Consider the following 27978-nt stretch of genomic DNA (forward strand, 5'->3'; position numbering starts at 1 on the left):
GAGAAGGAAATGGCAACCCACTCCAGTATTCTTGCCTGGAGAATCCCAGGGAAAGAGGAGCCTAGTGGGCTGCCATCTATGGGGTCGCACAGAGTCGGCCACGACTGAAGCGACGCAGCAGCAGCATACATACCTAGAAGTCCCTTTAAATGATTTACACCCAGAGACTGATGCGGATATCAACAATGGTTTGATTCTAAGACTGATTTTCCCCACCTGCTTTTTGTATTTTATCTGAAGTACATTCTAATCTTCTTTCACCTGTTCCTATGGCTAGCGTTTTCATATGGTGCCACTGCTTTCAGACTGAACATATCGCAGAATCTCAGACCAGTTTAAAGGGCCCAACAGGAAGATCATGAGAAGAGAGACACTGGATGGAAGTATGACCTGCCAGGGCTCCACACAGTTCTTCCAGGCAGTCAGCGACCAGCTTACAGGATAAACCAGTTCTGAAAGCAAATGAGCAGCCATCATGCCTGAGTGCTAATTGCTCTTCTCCCATTAGTGGCTGTGGAATTTTCCGCACCGCTACTTTTTATGGAATCCAACAAGTTTTTAATTCTTTCACTTGCAGGCTTCTTTTTCTTCTTGGAAAGAGGCACATTATTTGTTACAGAAGGTAGCAGCAGGGCTGCCAACCCCCAAGGCTGATTACTTGATGGCGAAGGGCGGTCTTTACCTTCTTGATGTAAAATCCAGGCACTTTCTCTGGCCAGATCCACAAATTTTTGCAGTTGGCTTTGACTTACATTTTTGCTAATGTTGAGAGAAGTTTCAAAAGGATTCTGAATGTGCAGAGGAGAAGATTCTGGTTTGTTCTGTTCCCTTCCCTGTAGATCGTTACCAGGAAGAAAAAGATGTATGAATTTATTAAGGGCTCAGATATAAAAACTGTTTGGTTTAATAAAATGTCAAAAACACATAAAACACCAGCACTAACTTTATAGGGTAAAGAATCTCTGCCCCAAGGGAGCTCGGTATGTATGCATGTTACGTGTTAGTGTATATACGTGTGTGTACTTCTGACTGGCTTTTTCCACTGTAGTTTTATGAGTGCTCTTTAGAGAAAAATAAATTAGGTTTACGAGCTATGGATGATGATGTCACTGCTCCAATGAGAGGTATCTGGACTAAGTCAACCAATAAAAGTATTTTTAAAATAACATAACATTTATCTAACAGAATAGAACTGGGAAGGAGAAAAAAATATGGAAAAGAAAAATGGCATAAGATAGTTATTTTGGGGACTTCCTAAAAACATACCTATTACACACAAAATAGAAGCACACAAAATTAGAAGCCTTAAATTAAATATAATAATTAATGTTTCACAAGTATGAAATGAGAAAGGTAGAGAAGGAACAAAGGATTATTCATATTTTAAAACATTAAAAGCTTCCTATTTACATTCCTAAAGATTCAACTTAAATAAGGCTCTGCCAGGTGAGATATCTCATAGAATTAAAAACAAAAGCTAGAGCTGACTCATGAACATCAGTGATCCACTCATCTATATAATCTTTTCCTCTTTCAAATGATATCACATACATAAATACTACAAAACCAAGTCAGGAGTCTCCAGCGTGGGCAGCCCCTGTGAACTCCCTAATGCCTCTCAAGCCACTGTCCAGCAGGGGCGCTGCCCTACCACTGTCTCTGAGCCCTGAGCAGTACGGGCATATAAAGGGGAAGCCATTTCCCGTGTTCTAGGACCTCTTCCTTCTCGAGTACATTCCAGAGCTCTGTGTCTCTTACCCTCTCTATCCCACACTTTTTCTCTTTTTTTTTTTTTCCTTTTTTAAACAAAGTATCCATGAACAGGATAAGGGTCAGGGAAGGATGAAAAAAGGAGAGTTGAAAAAACAACAAAAAAGAATATCTGAGTATGTGTTTTATGAAGCCAGTCTTACACGGGCTGTAACTAAATATCCACACGCTAAACAGAATAAACCCAGAGGCCATCTCACGTATCCCCAACTTGTAAACAGATTCTGCCTGGAGTTTGCTCTGATGGTTCTTCTTTTACGGAAAATGCCATTCGGCCTAATCAGATGAACCAAAATCATAAATTCACTTGCCTAGGTAAATTAAACCCTAAGGGCTCAAATTGAAGGAATTACTAAAATTTAACTTATATGCAGAGTACATCATGAGAAATGCTGGGCTGGAAGAAGCACAAGCTGGAATCAAGATTGCTGGGAGAAATATCAATAACGTCAGACAGGCAGATGACACCACCCTTATGGCAGAAAGTGAAGAGGAACTCAAAAGCCTCTTGATGAAAGTGAAAGAGGAGAGTGAAAAAGCTGGCTTAAAGCTCAACATTCAGAAAACGAAGATCATGGCATCTGGTCCCATCACTTCATGGGAAATAGATGGGGAAACAGTGGAAAGTGTCAGATTTTATTTTGGGGGGCAAAATCACTGCAGATGGTGACTGAAGCCATGAAATTAAAAGACACTTACTCCTTGGAAGAAAAGTTATGAGCAACCTAGACAGCATATTAAAAAGCAGAGACATTACTTTGCCAACAAAGGTCTGTCTAGTCAAGGCTATGGTTTTTCCAGTGGTCATGTATGCATGTGAGAGTTGGACTTGAAGAAAGCTGAGTGCCGAAGAATTGATGCTTTTGAACTGTGGTACTGAAGAAGACTCTTGAGAGTCCCTTGGACTGCAAGGAGATCCAACCAGTCCATTCTAAAGGAGATTAGCCCTGGGTGTTCTTTGGAAGGAATGATGCTAAAGCTGAAACTCCAGTACTTTGGCCACCTCATGTGAAGAGTTGACTCACTGGAAAAGACTTTGATGCTGGGAGGGATTGGGGGCAGGAGGAAAAGGGGACGACCGAGGATGAGATGACTGGACAGCATCACTGACTCGATGGACGTGAGTCTGAGTGAACTCCGGGAGTTGGTGATGGACAGGGAGGCCTGGCGTGCTGCGATTCATGGGGTCGCAAAGAGTCAGACGCGACTGAACTGAACTGAACTGATCTTTGGGACTAGGTATTCCATTTCTTCCACAGAAATTCAATCTGGTTTATAAAAGTGTATATAAAATTACACTTTCTAAAAAACTTTTTAGAATATATTCCATATTTTGAAGGATACAGTCTTAGTAGTAGGTGATGACAGAGATATCATGGCAAACTGACAAAGACAGATGCTGAAAAAAAACTGGTCTACTAGATGATATCTTGGCCCAAGTCATGTAGCTCCACTAGGTGTCAATTTTTTATTACTCTCTATCATCAAGAGTTGACATGCAATGACATTTGTTAGAATGCTTTGAAAACTATACTCATTAAATATTAGTACAGTAGAAAACCATATACCTAATCATCAAATATTAAATAGTACTTACCTGTCGAATATTTATGGAATTTTTATTGAATGCAAAATTTCCAAAATACTCAAAAAATTCTTTCAGTAGTAATTCTGTAAGAAAATAAAACAAGAAAGATAATAAGAAAGTCTATTTCAGTTCAAAAAGGAACAAAGAAAAGGAAAACACCTACCTAGTGTTTCTGTGTTTCCTGAAGGTTTAATTCTATTCAAGTCACGAACAAATGTACAGTTGTGGCCTTCTATTATACACTTATCTTCTGCATCTTAAATAAACAGAAATGGAAAACATTTCACATTCTATTTCAAAGATATTCCCTACTTCAGAAATTTATAATCACACAAAGCAAAGCTATAGATTAACATGTCCTATTATTAGTCAGGGTTTTTTATATATAGTATAAATAGTAGGATTAAAACTCCATTAAAAAGGATTTGAGAGCAATTATACTACAGTAAAATTAACCTTACATGAACTTTGGTGAACAGACTGTCCATCAACACTCAATGATTCGTAATCTATCCTCTGAGGTCATCAGTTTTCTAGTAATAAATGAAAATGTAGACTTTTCCCATCTTTCACCCACTTAAATCCTGGCACTATCTTTGATCAAGTATATTTAATTTAGATCTCCATTTTCAGTCTTATTACCTTTTTGTGCATTTACTTTCAATAACTCATCCAAGACACATACAAACTGAATGTTCTAAGAGTTCTGAAAAACTTCTGGTAATTTCTAAGAGGCAGGCCTCTGCAGTGACTGGGATTCAGTAAGACTCATTTAATGGCACAGTGGACTCACACAATTCACCTTTCCTAACAGTATTTACATCTTTAGATGTAATCATTTCCCTATTTATGGATGAATATACAGCCACCATGAAATCCTTCATCCATTCTAATCCACCTTCCACTGTACAAATGCAGGCAAACAAACTCCCACTTAGAAGTCTAATCAACCACCACTAAAAGGGCTTTCTCTTTTCCTAACTGTAAGGGGGTGCCCAGCCTTTTGTCCTGTGCTCCATCAGCAAGCACCAGACCACACCATGGCTGCATTCATGCTATCTACTCCCTGACCCCAGTCTGGGACTAGAGAGACCACTGTCCAGTCCAAGGCAGTGATGACCTTCCCTCTTCCCACTGGCCAGTCCACAACAACAGTGTCTGGCATACAGCAGGCACATAACCAAGAATCTGAATGTTGGCTGATATTTGACTTTGAATGATTATCTATAATCGCCAGAGAGAAATTCATAAAACAAGGTTTCTTCAAACTACTGCCTCCCTTTTTTTGGTGTGGTTTTGGTTATTTTTTAACCAACCTGGTTACTGACTTAAGTACTCAAAAATCATTCCAGATTCTAACATTGATTCTAAATTCTGAAACTGTTACTCATTTTTTAACAGCAAATTTTATGTGCACTGTTAAACAACTGAAGAATTTATATACAGGTCCATTTAGATTTATTTTTCCTGGGACCTGGGCACATGCCTTATTATTTCAAATTATCAGCAGGCCAGTCATATATATTGATGCTCTTTTAGCTGCTGTGTCTTATTTTTCTTTTTTCCAGGAATATATTTACAATAGAAAAGTAAATCCACATTAAAGTATATCTATATAAAAGTATTAAATATTTCTAGGAATGTACAGTGATAAAAAACAGACTGTGTCTATAACTGTCGGTCTTCACCAGAAAAAGTTTTTAACAGAAAGTAGTAAAACTTGAAGGAAAAAAAACGATCCCCTGATTTAAGACAGGGCCAGTTTTGTTTTCTCAAAACCCCTAAGGCATTCAAACCCAGGAAACAACTCAGCTGTTAAGTCTTCTCCCTTTTTATTCTCGCCCCTGTTTTTCTGCTATTAAACTAATATACATATCATAGTCATTAAAATTAAAAATTCAGTTCCTCAGTCACACTACCCATATTTCTAATGCCTGATAGCCACAGGTAACAAGTGGCTGCCCAATGGACAACGTGATGACAGGAAGCTCCACTGAACCATGCTGCCGTAGAGAAATCATTCTCAACCTCTTCAAACATAAGACACCCTGTTGTATGTGTGCGTGCTCAGTCGCTCAGTCATGTCCAACTCTTTGCGGTCCCATGGACTGTAGCCCACCACGCTCCTCTGTCCATGGGATTTCCCAGGCAAGAATATTGGAGAGGGTTTCCCTTTCCTACTCTAGGGGATCTCCCCAAATCAGGGATATCTCCTGCACTGGCAGGTGGATTCCTTATTGCTGAGCCACCTGGGAAGCTCCTATGACACCCTATTTCTCTCTGTTCATTTCTATGGAAATTACTTCTTAAAAGTATTGTATGAAACACTGGCGATCTACAGACAAGGTCAAGCCCTATTACCCCTCCTACCAGGCCACACATCCAGTGACCCTCAGCCGCTCTGGGTGGCACCTACATGCTGCTTCAGAGCACATGCTCTGGGGTAAAGATGGTGATATAAACTCAGCATCTACCTTTACCCCAAAGCACTACTGAAATGAGAGTAAAATGACATAAAATCTTAAAGATGGAGAACAGGAAAGACAAGAGCAACCAAAACTTTTACGTTGAAAAACTGATGGACAAGCAGCAATGACTGAAAGAGATCTGAGAACACTGGGTCCTAAACCAGCAGTAAAGAAAGCCAAGAAACCAGACGTTCAGGCAGAGCCCCCAGTAGCTTGGCAGCTGAAGTGCCAGATCTGACCAGGAGGGCCCAGCCTGGATGCCTGCTGCTTAGAGCAGCGAGACCCTGAGGTCTCTTCCTGACAGAAAATGTCGGGTTTACCCTGGAGACAGTATAAGAAAGAATCTCTATACTGGGAGATGCAAGACACGTTTGAGGGTGGGAAAACTGTTCTAAACACAACAAATGGTGTAATAAACGTCAAAGTTTCAGCATGTTAGAAGCCAGGCCTTCTCTTCCAGAAAAAAAGACTGAAAGAGTATGTTCTAACATAGGAAACTTAGATGATGTAAAAAAAATTTTACCCAAGTGCCTGAACTCAATGAATTGTCACTGGGTCATGAAGAATGAGCAACTAAAGCTCTCTTCTATGTTGGGGTCTCTGCATCAAACTTGCTGAAAGTGCCACTCAGTCATTTCTTCTTGAAACCTTTAATTCATCATAGGAAAGAAAAACAGGCATCCTAAACAAAAGAACTCTAATCAAGCGACTGATTATAAGAGGAAGATGCTGGATTAAAAGCATTAAGCACAGAAGTAAATATTACAAAGGGACCATAGCCAAAACAAGACAGAAAACGCAAGAAGACAAAAGAGACACATGGGGAAAGCGGTAGAGACTGTAAGAGAACATGAAGAAACAAAACTTCAAGAATAACCAAACTATGAAAGCTGCCATCGTGCTCAGTACAAACAGCCTTCAACTTTAAAATGTTCATCCAATCATCTGAATCTATTTACTGAACTCCTCTAAGCCAGGAGTGGAAAATGCAGAGACAAAGCAGACAGCCTGACCTAGAAACGCTTGGTCAAGGCAGCCAGATCAAAGAACAACAATCTAATTGTTGTCACAATACAGGTGTGTTCCAGGTGCTTGGAAGGCAACAGGGCACCACCTCCGAGAAGGAAGGGAGGAGAGAGGAAGCCAGGAAAGACCTAAGAAGTCAGATTCTGGACTGGGTTTGTCTTTTCTCTTCCCTGGCTTGATCGGGATGAGCTTCTCCAGGTAAAAAGAGAAGGCGGGAGAAGAAGCCACTGCAGGCAAAGGCACAAGATGTGCAGGAGTGCAGAGGCTCTAGGATCAGGGAGCAGCATGGAGAACTGCAGCTCCCGAGCTGCACACGGAAGAGAAGGTACAAGCAGAGGAGGAAGACAAAGATCATGAGGGACCCTAAACGCAAAGTTAGGTCTGGACTTCAACTTCCAGATTTCAAACAGTGGTTGACAAAGTCCTAGAAGTGCTGACAAGTGTTCCACAAACTGACACTGCCTTCTACTAATAAACTAGCAGGCAATCAGGCAAGCTTGCTCTCTTACTTTCTTCTTTTTGAAACAATACAAATTGATAGGCTCTATCTGAATATCAAACGAGAGGCACAGTTCAGAAGAAAATGACTGTAACAAGACTCAAGCCCCTCAGCTGATGAACCACGGAGTTCCCACCGATGGTGATGATTTCACAGTTTAACATTGTTTTTATTCTTAGCCATATTCTGTTGAAGATACATTGGTCTGGGACCCCTGGTTAAAATCAGAAAGTATAAAAAGCATGGATTCTAAGGAATACATCAGTGAGTTAGGGAAAAAAAATTTAGATACATTCTTCTCAAAATTATCTTTACCACATCCTTCATACACACATTTACCTATGAAAAAGTATTTCACAGCAAGTTCAAGATTCCACTAGGAGTTAAAAAATCAATGATCAAAAAGTAGCAACAACTATATCAAGTTCACTTTTACATTTATTATCAATTCACACCTATAATTTGCTATGTGGAAAAAAGCAACTGAAACGGCCTGATTTCTCTGACCATGTTTAAGAATGAGCATGAAAAAGGTTCAACTACCAGTATGGTATTTTTAAGTAGAAAATAAAAGAATTCCCATCAAAGGAATGTTTTGATGCCATAGAATGTGATTAAATTTGTATTTGGCTTAAAATAGATTTGGAATAAAAACTCAAAATGTCATTTTAAATTTGTTCACAAATTATATTTTCTCTAAAACAATTAGTGGAAATTTAAAAAGATAATAGGAAAATTACTGAAAGGATTTCTAGAGAGTGAATACTACAATTAGATGTGAATTTCCGAAAATCACTGTTAGTTAAGAACAGAGCAGTGGGAAGGGAGAAGCGGTGCAAATGTCCCCAGGCAGAGGTGTGAAGGGCCTGACAGCGGCAGGGGTGGGAGAGAACCACCAAGGTGTGATGGTGTGCCACTAACACAAAGCTGCTTCAAAGCAGCCTCCTTTTTTCAGTTTCTATTCTTTCTTCGCTTCTGAACTCCAAAATCCATGATACTTCCCCAAACAGTTTCTAGGAAAGTAGTCTTAAGCATCAGTGCACACAGCAGGACTGAACAGGAAGTGCTCTTTCCAGGCGGCTGACAGGTGAGATCTACCCAGGTTTTCTGTTGGTTACTAGATTTAAGCATTGCCTGAGAACATCGTCTGTATAAACCACTGCACCAAAAACCACACCTGACACATAGTTTGCAGCCAACAGATCCAAAGTGAATGAATGACACCGAATGAGGAGATGAACACAGGCATGGACCTCAAAGGTGAGATACAGGCCCGCCGCTCTACCTCCCTCTAAACTTCCTACTTTCCATAACCTACCATACAGAGATTTTTAAAGCTTACTTTCAAGTGGTACCAACACTTACAAGCGATTACTTCTAATCTGAATAAGAAAAGTGGCATGGAAGTGAACTTAAAAGAATTTATAGAGAAGAAAAGGCATGTTCCAGGATGAAAAACAAACATCACAAAAAAAGGAGCTAAGAGGAAATGTTATGAACATGTCATTGGCTGAAATGTGGGAATACATGAAGAGAGAGAGTGGGAGAAAAGGCTGGAAAAATGGCTACAGGTGAAAATCCTATATAATACAAAGCTAAGCCAACTACTTGAGGTTTATTCTATGGGGAATAAAATCCTTTTAAAATCCCTTTAAAGAGGGTCACTTTAGGAGTGAACTTTATAAGAATTATCTGGCAGCAATATATGGGAGGGGCAGAAGATGGAGTGCATATACATTTTCTGAGTAAATCCCTGAATTATTTTCCTTTCATAATTTAAGACTGTAATACCTTAGTATCTCCCCCAGCAGCCTATCAAAATTTCAATTTATTTAAAACACAAATTAAATAGTATACTAATTCTAAAACCATTTACCTAAGATTGCCTATAAACTTTCAACCAAAAAAAAAAAAAAAAAAATTTAGGACCTTGAAACACCATGAAATGGTTTTTGGCATTTCTAAGAGAAATCTGGAAATAGCTTCAAACTTGGAAAGCCATTTGTAAGCTGGGCTCCAATCAGAAGCTGCATCTGGGATATATTTTTCTCCAAGGTCATTCCAAACTTGGTCAAGCCAGGAGAGGTTCCAACTGGCTCAGGAGATGATAAACAATGTTGCCAAGTGACACAGTAAGACAGAGCTCTTGAAAAATTTTAAAGGCCTCTGCTTCACAAATCATCAGCTCTCATGACCCCTGGTGGACATTAAGAAAATTAACAGCTTTTAGATTTTATTAATAGTCACGACACTTTGAAAATACATGACCCTTAAACAAACTGAGTGCCCAAGAACTGATGCTTTCAAACTGTGTTGCCAGAGAAGACTCTTGAGAGTCCCTTGGACAGCAAGGAGATTAATCCTAATGGAAGTCAACCCTGAATATTCATTGGAAGGACTGATGCTGAAGCTCCAATACTTTGGCCACTTGATGCAAAGAGCTGACTCATTGGAAAAGACTCTGATGCTGGGAAAGACTGAAGCCAGGAGGAGAAGGGGGCGACAGGATGAGATGGTTGGATGGCATCACCGACTCAATGGACATGAGTTTGAGCGAACTCCAGTACATAGTGAAGGACGGGGAGGCCTGGCATGCTGCAGTCCATGGGGTTGCAAAGAGTTACCTGACTGAGCAAGTGAACAATAAACAAACAAACACACATGGCTTTGATAACATGGTAATGCTATCCATTCAAACAGAGAGAAAACAGATGCTTTGAGTCTCACCTGCAAGGGTTTTTAGGTAGTCTAGTGTTGGAAGAATAGGAGGTGACCTCCTCTGGAGAAAAAAGATGACCATCATGGTGAGGGAGAAATTTGTAATCCAAGCACCAGGAATACTACTTGTTAACGAATGTGCTCGAGCCCAGCATCGGACACTGAACACCAAGGCTCTAACCCGCGAGTCCAGGGCACCATACATGTAAAGCAGCTCAGAACTTTTCAACGCAATCCTTCGAAAGAGAAAAATAACAGAAATTTTCAACCCCCCAAATTATGATCCCAGAGTAGAACAAAACACAAACCTGGGCATATATCTAACTATCTTACTCTATCTAAACATATTCAGAATAACAAGAGCAGATCATCAAATGCATTATGTATTTGCAATATAACATTTAATATTAATGATAACCTTTCATTACCATTAAAACATTCTTCTAAATGCTGACAACCACAATGCAGTTATCACACTTAAAAATTTTAAATCATAGTTCCTAAACATGATGTAATAAGTAAAATAATACCTAAGTGCTGTTTATTAACTATCAATAAAGACACAGGCAGGTCAGTAATTATAGGAGCTTCATACTTTAGTTGCACACAGATTAACTAGTCCTTTTCTGTTTTGAGTCATCATTAATTCCTGTGTTTATTTGTTGCACCCACAGCTTTTCTAGTGTTTTAAGGGGCACTGAAGAGACATGCAGAGAAGATACAGACAGAATGAACAAAGTCAGAATCAGAATCTATTTGGGCTATAGGCATTCCAATCCAGTGGTTCTGCAGGTTAATTAAAACTGTGCTGCATGATTATTTCTGATCTTCGTATCAGACGAAGCTGGAAGGAAAATGAAGTCCTATGTAGGATTTGCACTCACCACAGGAAGAAAAATATGACAAAGATTTCCTGATAACTGAATTTCAAAAACAATTTGATCTTGTTATGGATTGATTATAGGTGACCTAACCTTATACTTTATCATCCAAATCAGGACACTTCAGAATGGGAAAGGGAGATTATCTAGTCCTTTGACAGACAAGGGAAATATTATACTTATTTTATCAAGAAAGTATGTCTTTTAAAATTCAGCCAAAATTACTTAACTGTACTATTTATAAAAAACACAACTCAGGAAGATTAAATATGTATTAAGAAATCAGTCTTCAGAGCCTATTTTCTAAGTCTTCTAGTCATGTTATAATGCAAAGAGTTATAAGAAATATTTTTAAATTAAGTTCCTAATGATCAAGACATGTCTTGAAATTTCTCAAAGACCCAAGAGAGGGCACAGGTTATTTCACAGTATCAACTCCAAACTGCCTACTAAGTACCATCATGGGTGGCACTTCCTGAGTTTAAGGAAAGGAGAGGAAATGGCAAATTAGAAATTCATGGTGATTAAATGTTTTAGCTATGTAATTAAGCTAAATTAAGCTGAAAAATAAGTAGCACACAGTACAAGGTATCTTGTACAAGAAACATGCAAGTATAAAAAGTCTGATGCATATTAAATAATTTGTTTAAAACTACAGCAACAAGACAATGAAAGTAACATTATTACCAAGATAAAAGTCATTTTATTCGACTTACATACTATAAAGAAAATATAGTAATGATAGAAAGTATAGTATGTATTTTTATTTATTTTTACTAAATGAGCCACTTGAGAGAAATTCAGAAGTATTTAGCACTGACTTGTTAGTGAACACTTGAGTTTATTCAAAACTGCTCCAGATTGGATTTTCTGAATCTATTTTTAGTTATGATTATTTAACTAACAGATAGTACAGGGAGACAAAACGCACGCAATGAGTCTGCTGCTGCCGCCAAGCCGCTTCAGTCGTGTCCAACTCTGTGCGACCCCACAGACGGCAGCCCACCAGGCTCCCCCTCACTGGGATTCTCCAGGCAAGAACACTGGAGTGGGTTGCCATTTCCTTCTCCAATGCAATGAGTATACTAGAGTGTAAAGAAACAAACGCCTCAACTGAAGAGTTTTCTCTACTGAGAACCAAAGAAAAGTTATCGGAGCATAAAAGAACTCGTCATTCTCATTGCTCTCACTTTTTTTTAAGCAAACAGGTTGATAATAAAATGAAAACATGCTGAAGAAAACTATGCAGTCTTATTAGGCTGCTCAGTCCACCATTTGCTTGACACAAAGTTGACTATGCTAAACCGCTTAAGTCGTGTCCAACTCTGTGCGACCCCATAGACGGCAGCCCACCAGGCTCCCCGGTCCCTGGGATTCTCCAGGCAAGAACACTGGAGTGGGTTTGCCATTTCCTTCTCCAATGCAAGAAAGTGAAAAGTGAAAGTGAAGTCACTGAGTCATGTCCAACTCTCAGTGACCCCATGGACTGCAGCCCACCAGGCTCTCCATCCATGGGATTTTCCAGGCAAGAATACTGGAGTGGGGTGCCATAAATTTGACTATATCTGGAGGCAATTCCAAGGACAAACTCAAGATGCCACTTTACTTTCTAAGTAAACTAGAAGGCTAGATACTCAGGAATTTTTGAGTTGTTATCAGGCTATATAAGTAGGAACAATGAAACACAGTTCTCAGAAGATGTTTGTTAGGTATGTTAACATTTTAACATAGTATCTTAACATTTTATTAAGAATACCAAAAAAAAAAAGAAAAACCCAATAGATATCATATAGTATAAAAGAAAGTACTTCCTACTTTTCAAGTTTTCACGTTTTAAAAAAATTACTAGTAAAGCATATCTGAGAGTCAAAAATCACTGTTTCTACACAAGAAAAACTATGCTAATCCTTTGTAACATTCATTTAAGACGGTAAGAGACCATACCTATTGTTAGCAGTCAGATCACACTGAAATCCGGAGGCCTGGTGTGAGAACCTGACAAGCGGGCAGCGGGCATTCAGGATCCTCTGGACTCCCACGCAGCCTGGGCCAAACTGGTCTAGGCACTCTCCTATCACAGACAGGATCTTCTGAGTTGCAACTCTTTCTGAAGGAACGTTTTTCACTTGAAATTCCATCAGAAAATTTCCTGAGGTCTGAATAAAAAAACATTAGCAAATAGCTTTTTATAAAAAGGAACTTCTGAAACTTTTCTAAAAGGATGCTCTAAGTCATTTCTGGTCAAAACACACATACACAAAACAAAAAATTAATAACCATACAGACACAAAAAACTCTCCATGCAGTCACAGCCAAAAGCAGACCCCAAATCCTCAACTGTCAAAATGAAAAGACAATTGACAGACTAGGAGAAAATATTCGCAGTTTGACTGGACAAGGGCCAATATATACAAATGGCTCATACAACTCAGTGACAGAAACAAGAACCAAAGGAAAAAGAAAAGACCCAATCAAAAAATGTGTATAAGACCTAAACAGACATTTCTCCAAAGAAGACACACAGATGGCCAATAGTCATATGAAAAGATGCTCAACATCACTAATTACTAGAGAAACGTAAATCAAAGCTAAAATTAGGTGGGAGGGAGGTTCAAGAGGGAGGGGACATATGTATATCCATGGCTGATTCATGTTGATGTATGGCAGAAACCAACATAATATTGTAAAGCAATTATCCTTCAATTAAAAATAAATTAAAAAACAATTAAATATCACCTCACACCAGTCAGAACAGCCATCATTAAAAAGTCTACAAATAATAAATGCTGGAGAGGGTGAAGAGAAAAGGGAACCCTCCTACACTCTTCATGGAAATGCAAATTGGTGAAGCCACTATGGAAAACAGTATAGAGGTTTAAAAACAAAAATAGAGGTACCATATGATCCAAAACTCCATCTCTTGAGCATTTATCTGGAGAAAAATCTGAAAAGATAGATGCACCCCAATGCTCATGGCAGCACTGTTTACAACAGACGAGACATAGCAGCAACCTAAATGTCTACTGACAGATGGATAAAGATGATGTGATACACACTCACTCACTCACACACTCACACACACACACACACACACACACACACACACACACACACACACACACACAGGAATACTACTCAGCCATAAAAAAGAATGAAATAATGCTATTTACACAACGTCAATGGACCAAAGATTACCATGAAGTCAGAAGGAGAAAGACAAATATATGATACCACTTACAAGTGGAATTTAAAATATGATACAAATAAACTTATTTATAAAACAAAAACAGACTCATAGACATAGAAAACAAACTTATGGTTATCAAAGGGTATGGGGAAAGGGAAGGGATAAATTAGGAGTTTAGAATTAGCCGATACAAACTGCTATATATAAAAAATGAACAAGGTCCTATTGTATAGCACAGATAACTATATTAAATATCCTGTGATAACCATAATGGAAAAGAATATGCAAAAGAACAGACACAATATATGTATAATGGAATCACTTTGCTGTACACCAGAAATGAACATGACATTGTAAATCAAGTTACACTTCAATAAAAACATAAAAAATCTTCAGTTGTCTTTTGATTCTCTAGAGTATAAAATACTAACTTGAAAGATCATTGGCTTTTTATAATTGACTTATGTAATACTACATGTAGAACCACAGACTCTGTGAACATATACATGCCCTTTCCAAGTCAGCCTTTCCATGTTCATAAGATCTGCAAACCCACAGTAGTTATAACAGGAAATACATGCATGAGAACAGCAGATCAACGGAAGGAAACAGACAATATAAATAGCTGTAACTATAGGCATTTAATAGTTAATAAAATGAAGTCTGCAAATTACTGCAGAAATGCTATTGAAAGAATGAGTCAAGTGGCCATCAAAAGAAGAAACTAGACTATTCCAAAACCAAAGTAAATTCACCACGGAGCAAAGACTTCAATAAAAAAGGTTTTAATCAATAAAATACCAGAATACAATGGGAGAATGTTTATACAATCATAGAGTAAAGGATTCTCTAAGCATGACACAAAACTCCAGAACACACAAAAGAATATGAATGAATAAAAATGAAAACCATCTTAAGGCCAAGCATATTTATTACTAGATAGAAGACAAATGAAGACAATAATATATGTCATATAAAGGAATAATGTCCCTAATTTATGAAGGGTTTGCATAGAGCCCAATTCTACAAATGGTCAAAAACATTTCAATAAGAAATTAACAGAAGAAATAAAACTGAGCAAGAAACATAGTAAAAGATGTTCTTGTTTTCCAGAAACTAAGAGGAAATTAAAATAGCAATGAGGTTTTTTTGATTAGCAGTCTGGCAAAAACAAAAAGGCTAACAGGACCAGCTTTGGAGGGTGAGGAGAAACACATCCATCCTGACAACAGGAGTGTAAACTGAGACATACTTTTGGGACAACTTCAATACCGAAATAGCAAAACTTTGAATATGTAAGATTTTGATGAGTTACTAAAATCCTAGGAAATCACCCCAAAGGAATGCTAATACAAATGGGCAGATTTCCAAGCTGTTCACTCACTGCAGCACTATTTGTGTGGTAGATACCTTCTAAAAGCTCTATCTGGCTTAAAGCCCTCTACCCTCAACCCGCCCCTCTTCAAGAACGCATTCCTCCTGAAAGGATCAAGGCCCTGACAATGCATGTGGGCCAGACAGGGTTGCTGACGCAAGCACCTTGGAGGCTCCCCCTCACCGCCCAGTTTCCACCAGGAACTGCAACTGAGAGTCAGAGGCTACCAGGTGGCTGAAATAGAACTCAGAAACTTTGGGGCAGGCACATGCTACACCACCTGGATGAAAATGTAAAGAAAATCGAAGTGGGGTGGGGAAAGGAGAGTGAAGGGGAGGAAGATATTAAACAAAGCAAAACCTGGAGAGAAACAGACCCTTTGTGGATTGTTGATCATTTATACTTGAGTTCTAGTCTTTTCCTAGGACTCACCCACACTCCTGACTCCTGACTCCTGAGTTCTAGGATGCTTCCTCTACTTCTTCTGTTTGTTTAAGCTGCTCTGGGTTGGTTTCTGTTATGCACAACCGAAGAATATTACCTACTACAGTTGGCAATAAAGCAGGAAAAAAGATACTGGTCCCTAACTAACGAAAAAGGACTGGTTATGAAATAAATTATGGTACACTGAAGCGACTTAGCAGCAGCAGCATGGTACATTCATTCAATAGAATATTCTGCCACCATTTTTTAAAAGGGTACAGTAGATTGAAGCTAAGACGTATATATAGATTTAGTTATAATCTTTTCCTAACTGTCCTTAACTCAGGCTGAAGAATAAAACAAGTCCGGAGAATTACAAACCAAAGTGGGGTACCGAGACACACAGAGCACCAAGAGGAAGGAGAGGTTCATGACGGCATACAGCAATCAAGGAAGCTGCTTTATGGAGGATGAATTTAAAAGTAGTCCTGCTTTTTGTTGTTGCTGTTGTTAATTTATTTTTATTTATTTAAAAATTAAAATTAAAAAATGCTCCTGTTCTTCATTATATTTCTAAGAAGTTTCTATTAGCAAAGCTATTATAATCTTAAATAAGCACATAATTCAGAATATAAATATATAACAACACTGCTTAAGTTAAACCTACATACAAAATTATGTCAAACTGCTTAGTGAGACTGGAGCACTGTCTTTTAAAATACTTTTTTCTAAATAGCTCTCCAGTTCAAAAATCTAACATCCAACTAAGTTTGCAACTCCTTCCTCTGCTTCCAACAGAAAAAAACTGTTTCTTACTGTCTACCAATCCTCTCAAACATTCTATGAATTGGTTCTACAGCACCAATCCAGTTTTACAGCTAGGAAAATCAAGGCATAGAGAAGGTAAATAACTTATCCATTGTCACACAGCTCTAAGTAGAAGAATGATTAATCTGCACTGTGACTCCTGAGCCCAAGCTTTCACCATCACAACATATTGTTAGCCATGTTAATTATTTAATATAAAAATAGCCCAATGTAACTTAAGCGTCCCCGCCAGGAATTTAACACAACTTCAAGTATTAAAAGCATGTTAGTCTTAGTAAGACTGATCCGTTTCACTGTGATGTGTTTTATATTCCTTGGCCAGTTTTGACTCTGTAATTATACACCGAGCAGATAGGCACTGTGTGGGATGAGCAAATGAACAGACGTGGTCCTTGTTCTGCCCATGCTTATGATACAATGAGAGACACAGATCAACCACTAACTAAATGTAGCCCAGGAGGAATCTGGAGACAGAAAGATGAGCAAGACGCTGCAAAAAAGGAGTGATTAATTTTGACTGGAGCAGAGAAAAAAAAAATCAAGTGTGGTTTTAAGAAGATGGAATCAGAACTAGGCCTTGCAAGCTGCTTAGGAATGGCAGTCAGGAATGGAAGGAAACAGCACTCCTCACTGAAGACACATAACAATTGTTTAGTTGTTATCCACATCATAAAAGTGCCTTGCTGCTGTTAGGTAATTAAGTGATGTGACTGAAAACCTGGTGTGTGAAGATACAAAATGACAAATTATCACTAAAATGAATTACAAAACAGATCATTTCAATTCTATGTTAAAAAGAACAGTTCTAAGTTTGTGGATGATCCAATCTGTGTTTTAAGGTAACTTCAGCAGAACCTGAGGGCTAGAATACCAAGGCCTGAGGAGAGGAATACGTGGAAAGCAAGATGTTGTTATAATCATTTAACTGACAATTTATAAGGGACCCTGTGACTGCAGCTTTGAGGATATAAATGAAGAGGCAGGCCTAAAAGATTAGCTTAGATTTCTTTGCTTAGGTGATAGCAAATATCAGGAAAGCTAAAATGCCACTAATTAACATGTGACACATAAATAAGAACTTTCATAAAAACTTAAGAATATTAACAAGGAGATGAAGATAAACTTTTGTTTTCAAGATGTTAAGTTTGAAGTTTCAACTAGACAGTCACACAGAGAAGATTATTAGTTTGAAATACATTAGAAAGAAAAGTCATATAAACCTAAGATTGTACAAAAATGCAGAAGTTTTTCCAAATCAAAGTTGTAATTAAATTAAAGCCCCTCTTATATTGTTTGGGATGATACCAGACACACTGATTAACTTTACTCTGTCAGACATGCATGTTAATAAACCATAAATGGGATATAAAATCTCTAAACTGTAAATGGAAAGAAAGTAAGGGATGACAGGGCAGAATAAAGAAAAGAATTCAACAGGAGGAAGAAAGGAAGGAAAACCAAAGGAAAGGCATAGAAAATAGGAAATAAAAAATTAAACAGTAGAAATAAAATCAAATTTTACCAGTAATAATAAATAAATAAACAAATAAAAGATTGGAGTAAAAGCATGAAATTCAGTGATTTGCTATTTATACCCAAAATATAACAACATATGTTGCTGAGAGAAATATCAACAATCTCAGAAAGAGCCTCTTGATGAGGATAAAAGACTGAAAAAGCTGACTTAAAACTCAACATTTCAAAAACTAAGATCATGGCATCCTGTCCCATCACTTGATGGCAAATAGATGGGGGAAAAGTGGAAAACAGTGATGGATTTTCTTTTCTCGAGCCCCAAAATCACTGCAGACTATGACTGCTGCTGCTGCTAAGTCACTTCAGTAGTGTCCGACTCTGTGTGACCCCATAGATGGCAGCCCACCAGGCTCCCCTGTCCCTGGGATTCTCCAGGCAAGAACACTGGAGTGGGTTGCCATTTCCTTCTCCAATGCGTGAAAGTGATAAGTGAAAGGGAAGTCGCTCAGTCGTGTCCGACTCTTAGCAACCCCATGGACTGCAGCCTACTAGGCTCCTCCGTCCATGAGATTTTCTAGGCAAAAGTACTGGAGTGGGTGCCATCGCCTTCTCCAACTATGACTGCAGCCATGAAATTAAAACATGCTTGCTCCTTGGAAGGAAAGCTATGACAAACCTAGACAGCATATTAAAAGCAGAGACACCACTTTGCCGTCAAAGGTCCATCTAGTCATAGCTATGGTTTTTCCAGTAGTCATATATGGATATGAGAGTTGGACCATAAAGAAGACAGCACCAACGAACTGATGCTTCTGAACTGTGGTGTTGGAAAAGACTCTTGAGAGTCCCCTGGACACCAAGATCATCAAATCAGTCAATCCTAAAGGAAATCAACCCTGAAAATTCATTAGAAGGACTAATGCTGAAGTTGAAGCTCCAATACTTTGGCCATCTGATGCGAAGAGCTTCAGTTCAGTTCAGTTCAGTCGCTCAGTTGTGTCTGACTCTTTGCGACTCCATGGACTGCAGCACGCCAGGTTTTCCTGTCCACCACCAGCTCCCGGAGCCTACTCAAACTCAGTTCATCGAGTCAGTGATGCCATCCAATCATCTCATCCTCTGTCATCCCCTTCTCCTCCCTCATTCAATCTTTCTCAGCATCAGGGTCTTTTCAGATGAGTCAGTTCTTCGCATCAGGTGGCTGAAGTATTGGAGCTTCAGCTTCAGCATCATTCCTTCCAATGAATATTCAGGACTGATTTCCTTTAGGAAGGACTGGTTGGATCGCCTTGCAGTCCAAGGGACTCTCAAGAGTCTTCTCCAACACCACAGTTCAAAAGCATCAATTCTTCGGCGCTCAGCTTTTTTTACAGTCCAACTCTCACATCCATACATGACTACTGGAAAAACCATAGCTTCTCAGTGGAAAAGACCCTGATGCTGGGAAGGATTGAGAGCAGGAGGAGAAGGGGCAACAGAGGATGGACAGTTGGATGGCATCACTGACTCAATGGACTTGAGCGTGAGCAAGCTCCAGGAGAGAGTGAAGGACAAGGAAGCCTGGCACACTGCAGTCCATGGGGTCTCGAAGAGTCAGACATGACTTAGCAACTGAACAAAAATGTGAAAGCTGAAAATAGTGATACAGAAGAAGGATTCTGAGACAGATAACAAACGGCCATCTTAATAAACAAAAAAGAATTCAAAGAAAAGGCATTTACAGAGATGATGGACATAACAGTGATAAATGAACAACCCGATAAAAAGGTATAATAATCATACATTTCTTTGAATACAATAAAAGTCAGGAGAATTCTGAGAAACGAATGGAAGCAAATAACATGAGATGTAAAAAGTATTTCAGTAACTAGGTTATGCAGATAAAATGATTACTTAATATACACATAATTTGAAAAACACAGTAAGTAACCTTGGTCTACCCCAAAATTTCTCCACCCCCAAAAGGAACAAACATTTTATTACATGTTTAAGATAGTCACAAAAAATGACCACATATTAGACCAATGCAAAGAAGATTTTACAATTCCAAAGAAGCAGTATCAAACAGACTTTACTCTGTAACCACACTGCCTCTTAAGCTTAGAAATCAAGTTATAATTTTATTAAGTCCAAAGATTTCCTTTATTTCTTCTAATAATTTTAACTTTGTGATTTAAAGAAATGCAGTTACCTTTTGAGCAGTAAATTTTCCAATTTCATCTAGATCCAAAAACATGTCCAAATCACATCCTAGTTTCCCAAAACTATTCACTGAGGAGCCAAAGGGTCTGACTGCACAGTCTGGAAAGTATGCAGCCGCTACATCTTCAATGAGAGAGCAGGTGAGATATCGGAGCCTGGTGTTCTCCTCTGTGAGCTGAAATTCCCTCAAGAGAGTGTTCAGCTGATCATCTACCTAGCTGGCCAAAACAAAAGAACAAAATACAGAAAATGTTCAGGTCATGTTACATAATGGTCATTTTATTTCAGATATTTGATGGCTTAGGAGACCGACTTTAAAAATACACAATCTTTTTACATTGAGCCTTATTACAAATGCCCTTTAAAGAGTACTGAGGAATGAGGAACGAGGAAGGATACCAGCAAAAAAAAAGATGGCTAGAATTAAAACTATGACTGTTCTTAGGCACTGAGTATAAAGTATTGTTTCAGGAAAATGAAAACAGTAAAGTGCTCTAGTAGAGGAGGCAGAAATAACCACAAAGCTGGACATTTAAAGGAAGTTGCAGGGGAGAGGAGAGCCAATGTTAAAGGCAAGAAACACTAGAAAGCAGCAAAGTTTCAGGAATGAAGGCCCATGATCCCCCAGTTCCTTAGAACAACAGTCCTGTGTGTTCCCTAGGAGACTAGTGTTAAAACGATCATACCATGAAGGTGCGCGCTGGAGCTTAGATATTCATATTAAAATAAAAGCCACAGCCTTAAAGGCCCACAAAGTAGAAGACATAAAAGGTTAGAAGTTTTAAAAATTAGACAAATACCCCCAAATAGTATATTTTGATAAAACCATAAAGAGATTCTTGAAAAGAACTAGCTAAATCTTTGACTAGTCTGTAAGAAAAACCAAAACTAATATAAACATCATGGCATCTGGTCCCATAGCTTCATGGCAAATAAAAGGGGGAACAATGGCAACAGTGACAGACTTTATTTTCTTGGGCTCCAAAATCACTGCAGATGGTGACTGCAGCCATGAAATTAAAAGACATTTTCTTCTTGGAGAAAAGGCTATGACCAACCTAGACAGCATATTAAGAAGCAGAGACATTATTTGGCCAACAAAGGTCTGTATAGTTATACCTACGGTTTCTCTAGTGGTCATGTACAGATATGAGAGTTGGACCATAAAGAAGGCTGAGGGCTGAAGCACTGATGCTTTCGAACTCTGGTGTTAGAGAAGACTCTTGAGAGTCCCTTGGACAATAAGAAGATTCAACCAGTCAATCCTAAAGGAAATCAGTCCTGAATATTCATTGGAAGGACTGAGGCTGAAGCTGAAGCGCACATGATGCGAAGAGTCAACTCATTGGAAAAGACCCTGATGCTGGGAAAGACTGAAAGCAAGAGGAGAAGGGGGTGACAGAGGATGAGATGGTAGTATCACCAACTCAATGGACATGAGTTTGAGCAAACTCTGGGAGATGGTCAAGGACAGGGAAACCTGGCATGCTACAGTCCACGGGGTCGCAAAGGGTCAGATACAACTGAGCGACTGACCAACAACTACAAACATTACTAGAGCAGAAAAAAAAAAAAGAGATAAAACCAGAAATAAGATATTTTAGTTTACAAAAAGAATGTCATATACAATTATATGTCTGACAAGAGAGAGAAAACTAGAATCCAAAGGCCCCAAACTTTGGAAGAATGTGATTACTTCTTATGATCACAAATGGTGCATCTTTTATTTTCACTCGGTCAGTATGCTCTGTAATTCGAATATTTAATAATATTTAATAAAAACTTAAAATGTACAAAACAAGTCAAATACACATATATCAAGTTGGGGAAGTATACCTAAAAACTTACACTTTCTGCACAACAAAGTAACTGATAAAGCTTCTTGCTTGAAGGAGAAGACTGGTTACTACATTGAATACTTGACAGTTCAGAAGTCTGGTTTACTGAAGTTCTCAATTTTAAATTGAAATAACGTGACTTGAATGGAATTGCAGCCTCAGGGCCCAGGCTTGGAGTCCGGGTTATATTCTGCAACGAAGTTACACTTTCCTTCTGACAAAATTCTACAACAGCATAAAGACCCTGGATCAAAAACAAGAATAGAACACATACCTAAATACTATTAATATTTTTAAACTAATAGTGTTTTAGTTCATATTTCAAAGCAATTATCACAACATGAAAAACGTTCATTATTAAAATCTACAATGGTATGCACACAAGCAATGGTTTTAAACCATTATAAGCAGATCTATAAAAGGAACACTATAAAATGGTATGAGTTAAGTGAAGCTGAAAATAATGCTGACACAGAAAATTAAAAAAGTTAAAAAAGACCTCCCACTGGCTCCAATGCCTAAGATAATGGAATGATTTAAAGTAGTCAAATTATTATTCAGCTATAATTCTGCTTATAATTCTGTAATACTCCTATAAGGACTTCTCATATTAAAAAAAACCTCATTAAAGAAATTTAGATTAAAAAAAGCTGTAGGATATCAACAGAAAATATAACTTTACCATGTTGCAAAGGCAAGAGAGCAAAAAATAACTAAAAATATATATATGACTGTTAAGTCAGACTGTTTCTCAAATACTTACAAAACTTTCATAGAAGAAGTGGGTGTTAACAGGTCCATGCTGGGATAAGAACTTGAGAAACTTCTTCTCATTGATATTGTTTGGGCAGTGGATCAAGACAGTCCGCTGGGCCTGCTCTCGTCTCTCGTTTTGCACCACAGAGAATCTCTTTTTTGGAGTCCTGTCTTCAGAGCCTATGAATGAGACAAAGACATTACCAACACGTAAACTTTAAAGCATCTCTTGATAAGGTATATAAAGACTGTACACTTGACTACAGTCAACTTTATCCTAACCTCATCTTCTTTCTTCTCCTCCTTTATCAAGGTGAAGTTGTGCTCCTCTCAACCTTTCTATTACCATTCCCTTGTGATTACCATTAAGCTGTCCACTGTTTTGATTGACTATATTCAATGAATAGCGCTAAAAAGGGAGTGTTTCATAAAATTTTCAAAGCAAAACCAGAAGAGTAAAACCACTTTTATAAATACACACGTAAGAAGTCTATATAAGCTGTAACATTTCAAAGTCTAAAAGAAATACAAGCCTAAGTGCAATGAAACAAAGGTGCCAAAGTCCCCTTTATAAAATAGTCTTTTTAAGTTGAAAGCCTTATTCTTTGACTTCTTGCTGTGTTCCCAGTCCGGTCTAAGCCCCATGGCCTGAGTATGAAGTGCCCAGCACCTTGGCCCCTTCTCACCCACGTTAACTTTCACCACCTCCTCCTCCTCCACGCTGCGCACCTACAGTGCTCTTCACACGACACCATCACACACAATATGAACTTTCACAGCCTCTTCTCTCTGGCTGCAATGCCCACCTTCTCATTTTCTGTCTCACAAACTCCCATTCATCCTGCAAATTGCGCTCAGGTCTGGGGAGACTTCTGACTCTTCTTGGCAGAATTGCCTCCACTCTGTCATACCTCACTTCAACATCTCTGGAAGAATGTCAGTAACAGTGTTGTATTTACTTTAACAACACAGAAGAGAACCTGTCTTCCATCCTTGGGACAAGGATGACCTCAGTCTACTGACAGCCTTTCCACCTGGTCCCTATTTCCTTCTTTTTTTAATGGTCCAAGTTTTTCTATCCACTTTTCCAGTTGTAATCACCACCTCGATCTTCTTGCTGCTGATATTTACTGAGTCTACACTGATATTCAACTGCTAATTGTAAAAGTAAAATCAAACTGCAAAATTTCATAGAGTAAATGTATAAATCCTCCTCCAGTTCTAATACCCAAGTATTAAGTGTGATACTTTTCCAGACATTTTCAAGGCATATATAAACATATCCATCTGTACCTCTCCAGAGATAAACATTTTTCACACAACTGAAATTACTGAAAATGTACTGTACATTCTGTTCTGTAATATGCATTTAAATATTTAATAGACTGCCATATCTTTTCATATCAGTAGATATATATTTACCTCATTTAAAAAATAATTGCGTAAGTATTCTTGGATATTTATGGTAATTTAATTAATCCTCTATGATAAATATTTAGATGGTTTACCTTTATCACTATCACAAGCAACACTGCAGTATCATCAGTATACAATGTTTTTGTGCTTTTATCCAAGTATTTGCCTGCAGTTGGACTACTGAGGAGGATCAGACACTGAATTTGAGAAGGAGATCGAGAAGTTTATTGAATGATGGAGAAACATGCTTGAAAAGACAAGAGGTGAGGGGGGAAGGCAGAGTCTACAGGACTAACAGCTCTGGCCTTGAACAACAGAAGGTACGAATGATGTAGACAGAACAAAGTCACGAAAGAGGGGTCAGAAAGTTCAGGTAACGTAAGTTCATTACCTTGTAAAAAGGCTTGTCAAATGTACAGAGAACACAGAGTGGGAAGGAAAAAGTAGTAAGTGCTAATATTTTAAGACAGATTCAAATTTCCAGTGGTCGTGATAATAATCTGATAAGCAAAAACACAGAGAATATTGTCCTTCATTTAGAATCAAAAACAACATAAACACACAGGCACATAACAGGGGGTGGGGGTTGGGTGGGAGGAGGGGAGGGATCAGCTAGCAGTAGATATATAAAAGAACAAAAGTGTGATCTGATGAAAGTTCAATATAAGCCAGGAGAATGTATTAACTTCTGGGGTGAGAATGGGGAGAAGATCGATATAAATATAAAATCCAAGTTCAAGGGGTACAGTCACTTTTTCACTATTCACTGGTCAGGTCACACGTAGAGTACACGCTCTGCTCCAGACATTAGGGATCTGAAGGATGCTGATTAACCAGAAAGAATCTGGAAAGAAGTAATAAAAACTCTGGTAGGGAAGCACTGCAAACAAAGAGGGTATTTACAACCTGGAACAAAAACCAGCGAGAACCCAGCAGCTGCCCTTCCCCTGGTGCCGCACTTCCCAGTTTTCACAAAAACACTCTCTTCTGAATTTCATAATAACCTTTTGAGATAGACAGGGTAAGTATCATTAGAGATGAAAAAACAAATCAAACATCTAACAAGCTGGGTAGCCTCCTAAAGAGCTCAGCTGCTCCTTGGTTGCCTGACACATGTCCCCTGTTCTGGTAACACACAACCCTGTCTGTGAGGTTGTAGGGGGTGGCTGTCAATAGCTATCTTCCCATACATGCGCCCATGCCCCACTACGCGGGCCAGGACTCTCAAATGATTTGAAACAGCTCCTCTTGGTCCGGTAGGTGAGGGTGGCGGTGTGGGGTGGGATGATGATCAAAAACTCTTTCTTAGATCTTTCAAATTCAGGCAAAAGATTATTCTCCCACTGGACAAAGTTGCAAACTACTACTAGCGGCCATTCCTCCCCACATCACCATTAACAAGCTGCAGAAGAAGAACCTGAGATAAGGAGGCCGCCACAAGAACAGCAGAGGAAATAACTCACTCTCATCACATCAATCCAGGTGACCTTAAAGCAGTCATGTCTCCTTCTGGAGTTTGGTTACATGATTGGTGGGTCTTCCCTTTAATTTGAGTTAGTTTCTGTCATCTGCACCCAGAGTCCTGAACAATACAAATTCTTGTTCTTAAATCAGAGTTCTTTCCATTTCTCACATGAAAGCTATGTCAAAACTAAGACCAACAGGGAAATGGGAAATTAGTAGCTTTAGCTCATTATAAATATTTTCTAGCCATCCAAGCCTCATCAAAAATGAACTGACTGATTTATGAAACAGGGGGTTCCTTGTTATTAGAAAATGTTACTAGCAAAGCTTTGGCAATGAGTTCTCGCACTGAGTGAATAACTCAACTGGGTATTTCTCAATTTTCTTCTAATTATAAAATTATATAGAATAATCATCTACTTCTCTTTAAAAACAGAAAAGCAATTCAAATGAGGATTTTGTTACTTGTTATGCTTCACAAGAATCTCTAAATATTTAGCCAGTTATATTACCCTAATGATACAAAATGAAACACATTTCCTAAGGAAAACAAAGAAGTTCTACTAAATGAAGCACTGGTATCAGAAGGGTTTATTCTTACCTTTGCTATTGAACAGCTGAATAAGCTTGAACCACTAACTCTCCACCTAGACTAACTTGTTTCTATATCTATAAAATGGACTAATAATAATTCCTTCCAAACTGAGTTCACATAGTTCTGTATCTCAAAGAGCACATGAAAATACTCTAAAATTAAGCCACTATAGTCATGTTAAATTATAATAGCTTCTTTGGCAGAAGTCTTACTCAAATTTTCAGTCACTTAAAGAGATTCTAACAGAAGCAGTTTCTACTACACACAATCCAATCAGCATTTCAATGAACTGTCATATGAAGCAATATTTCCCACTCACTGTCAATGAGTCTCTCAAACAGTCTGATGAGGACAGCAACCCTATCATTTATTTTAGGGGAAAAACACTTTCCTGGTTTAGCACGTTTTAGAGTTGTTCCCAGAAATAATTTCATATCTTAAAATTCCAGCTCCAAGAAATGGTGTTTAACAGCGGGACTCGAGGTATAAATTAACTGAGCTGCAAACCACTCAACACCTTGGGCCTCTGTCTAAATCTCTAAAATGGAAACAACGATACATCTCCTGCCAGATTGCTTTAAGAATTGTAAACAGCGTATACGCATCTCTTAGGTTTCAAGAGGGGTAGCTGGACTTCTGAACACACCAACACATAACCTTAAAACTCCTGCCTGTTCCAGCCCCTGCAGATCTGCTATCAGGCTGATTTTGTTCAAAATGGTCAGAAGAATAAAGCAAAAGGCAGTAACTTCAGAGGCAGAGCCTCCACTGGAGGACCAGGGATCCCAGTTACTCATTCATCAAGGCTTCGCTCGGCCTCCATCAGCAACTTGTGAGCATCAAAATGTTACATTTGTGAGCTAGGAAGCTACCGAAAAAGGAACTGTGGAATCCCTACCATTACTGGCAACAATGTTTCGCCAAACTGTCAAACAGTGGCAAATTGTGTTCCTGGCCTGCAAACGAGCCTTGAACGACTTCACTGCTGGACACGGAGTCCCCGAAGGCAGAAATGTCACAAACCCCGCTACGACCACGAGCCACGGCGGCGGCTCTAGATTCCCCGAGCACGGTCAGACGAGGTCGGGACACCTCTCCGATGGCCAAAGGCTCCCCGGCCGCTTCCACAGGTCAAGCGCCCGCCCGCGACTCCAGACTCTTCCTCCTGCCCTGGCCCGAGGCGGATCGCGGCTACAGCCCCGGCACCACACCTGTCTCCGCATTCCCCGAGGACTGCTCTTCCCTCCTGAGGTCTGCGGCCACCGTTCCTGGGCAACTGAGAAGCCTGCGAAGAGGGCGCTGGACTTGGCTTCTCTGAACGCGCAGGGACAAACGGATCAACAGCCCCACGCCGCAAGCCGCCATTGTCAAAGCGGCAGAAGCACGAACGAAGGGGCGCCGGGCTTCCGCGCATGCGCGCTGAGGCGAAAAGGATGGGACGCCTAGAGGGTCAAACTAAGCAAAGGCC

The 27978-nt window shown here is 39.0% G+C and overlaps 1 protein-coding gene across 2 annotated transcripts; it reads right to left on the minus strand.

Annotated features, from left to right (window-relative positions):
• On the minus strand, positions 32 to 27913 carry MTPAP (mitochondrial poly(A) polymerase). 2 transcript variants are annotated; one of them, XM_005688011.3, is made up of 9 exons: positions 27722 to 27913; positions 23043 to 23215; positions 22290 to 22523; positions 20431 to 20655; positions 12895 to 13106; positions 10079 to 10305; positions 3522 to 3614; positions 3368 to 3441; positions 32 to 833 (listed from the first exon to the last, which is right to left on the minus strand). In XM_005688011.3, exons 1-9 carry the CDS (start codon positions 27873 to 27875, stop codon positions 474 to 476), a joined length of 1752 nt encoding a protein of 583 aa, XP_005688068.2. In that variant the 5' UTR covers positions 27876 to 27913; the 3' UTR covers positions 32 to 473. The 2 variants fall into 2 exon arrangements, with proteins under 2 accessions (XP_005688068.2, XP_013824011.2); XM_013968557.2 differs by having other exon boundaries at positions 22290 to 22553.

This window comes from Capra hircus, chromosome 13 (assembly GCF_001704415.2).
Source record: "Capra hircus breed San Clemente chromosome 13, ASM170441v1, whole genome shotgun sequence".
NCBI classification, from domain to species: Eukaryota; Metazoa; Chordata; class Mammalia; order Artiodactyla; family Bovidae; genus Capra; species Capra hircus.